This window comes from Austrofundulus limnaeus, unplaced genomic scaffold (assembly GCF_001266775.1).
Source record: "Austrofundulus limnaeus strain Quisiro unplaced genomic scaffold, Austrofundulus_limnaeus-1.0 Scaffold34, whole genome shotgun sequence".
Classification (NCBI taxonomy): Eukaryota; Metazoa; Chordata; class Actinopteri; order Cyprinodontiformes; family Rivulidae; genus Austrofundulus; species Austrofundulus limnaeus.
In genome coordinates, this window is record NW_013952436.1 from 2,305,436 (window position 1) to 2,313,777 (window position 8,342).

Consider the following 8,342-nt stretch of genomic DNA (forward strand, 5'->3'; position numbering starts at 1 on the left):
GAAAATTTCATGTCATTAGCACCTCTAGTAATATATTTACCGAGAAAAATGGTGACGTGTTCAATACTTACTTTACGCACTGTTTCTGATATTTTCAAAGTGACTGCAGTGTGAACACCTGTCACATTCCATCTGACTTTTTCATCAGGGAGGAGGGGGTGAAGGACCGATAAAACACTAACCTCAAGTRATACTGTTTAAATCTGTAGCTCCATGTGTTTACAGCTCCAAAACACAAGTCCATTTGCTTCATCTTTTTACTTTTCATTTTCCATGTAGATAGTAACATCCAGCCTGGTTCGCGGAGCGTATCGATCCTAAAGTTACTCAGTCGATACTTTTTTCCAGCTCGTTGTTTCGTTCCAAAACTAAAAAGCTTCACTGGACCATCCCAGTCAGTGGCAGGTTCAGATATAAACACTGAACTAAACAAGCGTCAGATAATTATTAAATAGGCTCTGATTAAACAACAACTTCAGATTCGACACACTAAAAGTAGCATCCATGCTAACTCTGTAAACAAACAAGCCGGCTACTGCGCATGCAGGTCACATCAGTGCTGTGTAGCGTTCACACTGGAGTCTGATGCAGGTCGCATTTAAAATGTAATGTGAACGTTCACACCAAAAGATTGGATTTAAAAAAAATCAGAACTGAGCATCAAGAACTGCAGTGTGAACGTAGCCTCTGTGAACTGTTCAGTCATTGACAGATTAAACAACAAATTAGTTTGAAATTAAAGAGTCCCAGTGAGCATTAACCTGGATAATAATGATCAGTTAACTAAAATACATAAAAAATCTCAACAAAATAATTTCTTTATTTTGTACCGTGGAAATAAAATGAATGTGCCGCACAAAGGGTCTTCAGAACTGGAGAGGTAGTAACAAACTGCAGTCCAACTAAGGTGGAATGATTTTGTTCTGTCTGGTATTTGAAAAGGAAGAAATAAGTCACACATGATATAAAGTCACAAGACCACAAATTTCAGCTGTGCCCCCTCTCCTCTTTTAGAACTGGAGTACTAGTGTTTCATCTTGTTTTCTGCTTTCTAACAGCCTGATTTGACTTTGCTTTGTCYTGCTTTTATTTCTTTTGTCTTGTGAGATCTTCAGGGTTGTTAGAGCAGAAAGTGCACGAACTTCACATATTGCGCTGATTTGATGGATTTAACTGTTTCTGATCAGTGTGTATGGAGGAACGGGTGATAGAAGATAAAGATTCTGTGACAGATGGAGAAAATAACTCTCGCCTCAGGATCACAAACCTTTTTTAGTGACTTAAAAAAACCAACCTGTTCCACAGTAGCTTCATTTGCTGTATGTTTTTGTGTGTATTTAGGGGTAGGATGGTTAGTAGCCAATATTTGATATGTAGTTTGCAGTTTTAATGTGCTCTTTAATYAACTTTGTCAAGTTTTTAAGGTACATAAAATTCCATTAATAAACACTTCATAATTTATATTATTAAATACAGTTGATTGTTTTTAAATGGCAGACATTGGGGATCTCTAATCTGACATGAAGGTGGCACCTTAATGCTTCTTAAAATTTCAAATAGTCAGCATTCTTGTTTTGTTTATAAGTGTTGTAAAATACTGTATTTATTAATGAATACTGGAATATATTCAGCTGATGCTTGTTTCAAATACTATTTAACTTTATCTGCATTCTTATTTTCAGGAGTCTGGTGTAGTGATTGATATGAGTATGAAGCAACCTTTCCTTGAACTAAACAGGATTCTTGAAGCTCTGAGGATGCAAGATCTCAGACCGGCTTTAGAGTAGGTTTTCTTTATACAAACTCATTGTAATTTATTTTCATTGTGTGTTTATTTTGACCATATTTCAGACACAAGGGAATTTTTCCTTTTCAGGTTTTCAGTTTCTGGTCAAAATTCTTAAACTGACGCATTTTCACTGTTTGAAATTGTTTGTGTTTGGTCTTTCTTAGGTGGGCCGTCACAAATCGCCAGCGCCTCCTGGAGCTGAACAGCAGTTTAGAGTTCAAGTTGCACCGTTTGTACTTTATAAGTCTCCTTGGCGGTGGGATCAGCAACCAAATGGAGGCCCTGCAATATGCCAGGCACTTCCAGCCCTTCGCCTCTCAGCACCAGAGAGGTCTGTAACTAAACTAAACTYTAACATCTGTGGAGGACGTACAGTCAGCTGGAACAATACATTTACTCAGATTTGACTAGGTATAAAACAAAAATGTACACTTAAACTCAGGAAAATGTGGAAAACTGCTTTGAAAGTTTAAAAAAAATACAACTTATTGCAGTTTTTGAGACCTAATGGTAACAGACAAAAATAAAGGTCACGAGTGACACTTAAAATGCTGAAAAAAATCAGAATTGAATGAAAGCAATATTTTTTATGTCTTGAATCAATTTATCAGAGGTCTTAAAAATGTTAAAACATCGTAAGTAGGATGACTGTAATTTGTCTCAAATATTACAATAATTGGTAACATTTATTTATTTATTTTTTAAATATTGACCGAATGCCTCTTGCAGCTCATTGTTTTGTTTTAAAATAAGAATTTGGCTAAAATTGTTGCTAACTGGGTTTTTTCCATTTATGTTTATTGTGAAGTTGGTCTTAAAATGATTAGGTCTTAAAGTCTTAAATGTTACTTCCCTTAAGCTGTAGGAACCCTGTGATGAATCACCAATCTGTGTAGGAATTATTAGAGCTTAGACCAGACAAATTTAATTGAACATTTCAAGGAAAGCACATTTTTTCAGTCACTGAGGATATCTGTATCTAGTTTCAAATTAAGGATGATCTGGTCATTTTTCTAAAGTAATAGTAATTCTTTCCTGTAGGAGAAAAATTATCATCTTTTAAAGATGATCTGTTTTATTAGAAAATTTCAATTGGATTAAAGTTATTTTTTCTTTGAAGAACATTCATTAAAAAATAAAAGTTGTCCAAAAACATAATTCCACATAATCAGTACAGCTTTTTAAATTGTAAATGGACTGTACTTGTATAGTGCCTTTCTGTCCAACCAGGATACTTCACACTACTAMCTGTGTCCTTATTACCCATTCACACAACTCTCTACTAGATGTCCACATACAAATCAATCTATGAAGACCAATCAGTGCTAATTATGTTTATACACTGATGGGACACACGTCAGAGGCATTAGAGGGGTCTTGCCCAAGGACACAACAAATGAGACACAGTCATCCCATTGTTTTGACTCAAACACACTAAAACGATAAAAACAAAATGCTCAATACTAAACTACACCTGAATTATTAAATCCAAACATGCTAAATATCATAAATTTCACTGATCTCACTCCCACTCTCCATCACCACCAAACTTCATCAACGTTCACGTTTTTTATTTTATTTTTTTTTGTCGTCCTGCAGAATTTTTGGCGCTCGACAAATAACAGCATGTCGAGCCGAACAACTGACCATCTGCGTCCTTTCTGAGAACTGGGTTGTCTTCTCTGGTTCTATTTGGCCTATCAACACAATTTAAAAACTGGCGTATAGTTGAAGTCTCTACTTTTAAACACACAAAGTCATGTGAAAAGTTGTTTTAGCCACAGAGCTGGTTGCAAACTGGAGAATGGGTTTTCTGAACCGAGGGGTGTCTCATTGAGACTCTCATTTGTTCAGAAAATCCATTCTGCAGCCAGACAGCAATCACTTCTAGAGTCATTTCAGCAGACAACATTAAAGCACAGACACGGCTCCTGGGTTGGAAATCTCCCTACATTAGATTGAAAAATTCAGATTTGTTGATTATGTCTGTATCAGAGCCCGATACCAACACTGGATCGGAATGGCCCCATCCTTACTAACAAATACAGTAATCCTTGTTTTTGTTACTATGTTTTCCTTGTTTGCAGATATCCAGATCTTAATGGGCAGCCTGGTTTATCTACGTCACGGCATAGAGAACTCCCCATATCGCAGTTTGCTGGAGACAAATCAGTGGGCTGAGATCTGCAACATCTTCACCAGGGACGCCTGTGCTTTGCTGGGCCTCTCTGTGGAGTCTCCGCTAAGTGTTAGGTGAGAGGAACACCAACAGGACAGCAAACTCCATGTCACATTATTATTTTTATTAACCCTTTCTTAACAGAGATGAGTCTAAAGTAAAAAATAATTAATTTTGTTTTCATCCTTCTTGCACAAGTTGTTGAATTTGTTGTGATTTTGTGTTAAAATATTACCCGAGCGTTGTGAGCAGTGCTGAGCTTTGGACTGTTTCAGTTTTGCGTCAGGCTGCATGGCCCTGCCCGTGCTAATGAACATCAAACAGGTGATCGAGCAGAGACAGTGCAGTGGTGTCTGGACACACAAAGACGAGCTGCCTGTAAGTTCTGTCAGACCTCTTCTAAAATAACTCTTAGCTCGCTCCCAGCCTTCACCCGTGTCACTCTCTGTCTGTGGGATCAGATTGAAATCGACCTCGGCAAGAAGTGCTGGTACCACTCTGTGTTCGCCTGCCCCATTCTTCGGCAGCAGACCTCAGAGAGCAACCCTCCCATGAAGCTCATCTGTGGCCACGTCATCTCCAGAGACGCACTCAACAAGCTCACCAACGCTGGGAAGTAAGTGTGAAGTTTGGTTTGGACCTTCCAGGATCAAAATATGTTCCAGCCGTGGCTCTTACAGTGAAGCGTCTTTAATTACTGCACCAAATTTAGGACACAGTAATAACATGKCCTCCTTGCCCTTATCATTTTCAGGTTGAAATGCCCCTACTGCCCCATGGAGCAGAACCCGTCTCACGCCAAGCAGATCTACTTTTGATACCACACCGCGTTGTTAAGGATGAATTTACCTGGAGCTGGGTGGATTTTCCAGGATCCTGTCGCTCCGGCCCCCTGTCCTCTTATCCTTGGCCTCTTGGCCTGTTTATTGTAAGCATTAAGGTTTCGCCCCCAGTGTTCCTCTGGACAGCCTTGGCCATCTGGAAACCCACCAACTTTGCATAAAATACAAAGTCCAGCGAGGTTTTGGTTGAACCTGTAGTAGAGTGAAGAGTCTGTCAGGTCATCCTTGTGAAGAGCCTCTGAGAAAAGTTCATTCGTTGAAATTTATTTGCAAATGCCTGCAGAGATATAGGCAAATCTTATTAAAGGTAATACTTTCAGCAGACTTTGGGGGCTTTATTGACTGTTTGAATTGGATGACTGCTTTTTTGTGTTTGAATAAATGGAATAGATGTAGTCGGACTCTGCTTTCACAGTGTTAATGAGCTGACGTTACGAGATAATCCCTTGAAAACTACTTTGTTCTGGTGAAGGGAAGTCAAAGTGCAGAGGTCTATCTTTATTTGAGCTTTAGATTGTGACCCGTTTCCTCTCTCTGATGATCTCCAAGCCCCACGTAGCTCCAGAGCTGCTGTTTGATCAGTAGAACAATGAATTAATCAATGGTGGAGCAGCTTTCTTTACTTTTTTATTAGATTTTTTTCCTGTGATTGAATGCACCAGCAAGATTCTCCTCATCATTCAAGCCATTTGTCTTGTTTTGTGTGTATTTAATAAAAAGTATACAGCGTACTACTGCGAAAAACCTGTTCCGTTCCTCCTTTTTCTTTTCTTTTTTCATTACAACCATCCCCYTGTAAAATAGTTAACTGCATAGCATCAGCTGTAATCGACACTACTGCATAACRTGAACATGTAATGACTCAAAGATCGGCCCCACACTTGTGCCATCGTTTCAGTTTGTGTACCCTGAGCTAGCACGCCATGTGAACCGGAGACGTAACTCGGTGTGACGGTAGCCTTATAGTGTGACTTGCAGTGACTGTGAAGTTTTTCCTCGTGGACGGGTCAGTCTTSTGATCGTTGTGGCTGATGTTTCATGCAGTTCTCTGGTTTGGGGTTTAGTGACAATTAAACTCAACACATTTCCTCAGGGTTCATGGTAAACACAACACAACGCTTTGCATCTGATTTAAAGCTGTACATATATATAAGGAACAGATATTTCACATTGCATATTTTGCTACTGAGGCTAGCAGTGGTGGGAGTTRCCTGGAGTTTGTATATATTATTCAGTTTTCCACATGGGCGGACAGTTTGGAGGTGGTGTTGAAAGCAGTCAATGCGCGGTCGATCTGATCGTGAAGGTTCCTCCTGTGCCGATTATCCTCAGAAGGCAACAATAAACTCAGATTTAAGCTAAAGATTTYAACTTGTTTTTCTATTAAATGCCTTCAGCTACTTGTTTTTGTCTGGAGTTTCACTGAATTTCCCCCTTTTTGTTGTTTTTCCTTCACTTTTTGGTTGACAATCATTCACTGATTCTTTAAGTGTCCCTTCAGGTAGACTGCAAGCGCTTTGAACTCCTGTCCTCTGCATTTTAGCTACATGTTTGCTTTTCCTGGTTTTGTGTGTTACACAACATTTATTGTAAATATTTATCCTCTAACATGTTTCATATACTTGCATCTGATATTAAAACAATAAAAAATTACTCTGATGTGTTTTGAATGTTTTTTTTTTCTGGCATTTTGTGATAAACTGTGTCTTCAGTTAACCTGTTGAGCCCAATGGGCTCAGTACTAGGCCCACAACAGAACTGAAGGAGATGCTGCTTCTAAAACCCTGTGGGCTTAAAGCYYTGGTTTCCAAAGTTGGTCCTCAAGGGCAGATATCCTGCATGGTTTTGGAGCTGCCCTGGTTCAACACAGCTGAACCTAAGGAGTGCTAATCTCAAAATTTCAAAATAATTTCATGTCATGTGGCAGCTCTACGCTTCCATAATTGACAGAGTGAAGCACAGAAAACTTTTGATAAATGAAAGAGARGGGCAGTTCCTGGATATGTGAGTCTAAGATCATGAGAAGATGCAGGTTAAATGGGGAAACTGTGTTTCTGCTTCTTTCAGATTCCTGGCTTTAAAAGCTATATTTTGATACCTGCTTCATTCTGATATCATAAGTGGATCCAGATATAATTTGTCTTGTTGGTTACAATAATATTTGGTCTAAATCCTATTTAATATCACTTTAAGGATGGTTTTTTTATGAGAGTAAACTTCAAACAGTACTTGAATATTGAGATTTCCCAGCTGGAAAAAACACCAAAAACAATTCTAGCTCAGGGAAAATCTCCAGCTTTTAAAGTGTTTTTACTCAAAATCAGGTTTTTGGTTGCTACTGCTCAAAACATTACTTCAGAATATTGTTTTCTGATTATATTTCAGACAGTTCATTCAAGTGATACTTTGATAAAGCAATTATTCATTATGTTTTGACAAAATGCAATTTTTGCAAACATTTCAATCAAAACCATTTGCCTATTTCTCCATATGTTGATATGTAGAAGCAAACAGGATAAATGGCTAAATTTTCAAATGATCCAACATTTTTATTGAAGTTTTTAAAAAAGTGAAATACCTTGGTCATTTTATTAATGATGAAATGAATGATGATGATAAACACAGACAACGCTGTAAGCTTTATGTGGAGACTAAAACTGTTGCACTAAAGTTTAAAAGTGACTTTGTTTACAGCTTTTTGCACACACCGCTCTGTACTGCCCCCTTGTGGGCATCTTGTAGGCACTCCAACATGCAGAAACTGCATGTTGCATTTAATGATGCAGAGAATTCTCAAGATACCAAGAGGGGGAAGTTTGATTGATTTATATATTTTTCATTAAATAATTCTATAATAAATATAAAATTAGGCAGCACACTGGCACAGTTGTTGGAGCAACATGTTGCCTCTAAGAAAGTTACTAGATCAGCTTTCTGAGTTGTGTTTCCATATTCTCCCTGTGCAGGAGTGGGTTTTCTCTCACAGACCCAAATCATATTTATTAAAACTAATGTATTATGAAAAAAGCAAATAAAGAATAGCTTGGGATAATGATACAGATGTAGTTTGAACAAGTTAAAAAATTTTAACAGAGAAGAGGGTTTAAAACTGAGAAAGCTTGTTCTTTGTAAATGTTTTTAAAATTTATGTTGACTTTTTTTTTATAAATAAAATGACATCACAGTAACTACTGAATTCTTTTTAACTCCACATTTTGCATAAATTTGTTTACCCAGTGATTCTATTGCTGAACAAATTCATTCCTCTGGATTGATAGAATCCTCACCAAGTGTTTACCTGTGCAGGTAAAGGTCTGTTCAGATGCACCAGAATGCAGGAAATGGCAGCTACTTCAGACCCCCTAACATGAGGAATACTAATGTCATTGATATATTTACTGAAAACAAGCAGATTTCTTTTAGTCTCTTATTTCAGACGAGTCTTGATGTCCTTTGCCCACCTGGTCCTAGACCCAGAACCATAAGATCTGATGTCCTAAAGATCTCTCATATTTTGTTTTAAAAGTTCCCC

The 8,342-nt window shown here is 37.9% G+C and overlaps 1 protein-coding gene across 2 annotated transcripts in view; it reads left to right on the top strand.

Annotated features, from left to right (window-relative positions):
- rmnd5b (required for meiotic nuclear division 5 homolog B) overlaps positions 1–6,469 on the top strand; it is a 14,826-nt gene extending 8,357 nt beyond the window's left edge. For both annotated transcript variants that reach the window (XM_014006132.1, XM_014006131.1), the window contains exons 5-10: positions 1,683–1,783; positions 1,954–2,120; positions 3,877–4,042; positions 4,244–4,346; positions 4,430–4,584; positions 4,723–6,469. In XM_014006132.1, coding sequence (XP_013861586.1) covers positions 1,683–1,783; positions 1,954–2,120; positions 3,877–4,042; positions 4,244–4,346; positions 4,430–4,584; positions 4,723–4,786 — 756 coding nt within the window. In that variant the 3' untranslated portion in view covers positions 4,787–6,469. The remainder of the gene's footprint in view (positions 1–1,682; positions 1,784–1,953; positions 2,121–3,876; positions 4,043–4,243; positions 4,347–4,429; positions 4,585–4,722) is intronic.
- The last annotated feature ends 1,873 nt before the right edge of the window (positions 6,470–8,342 follow it).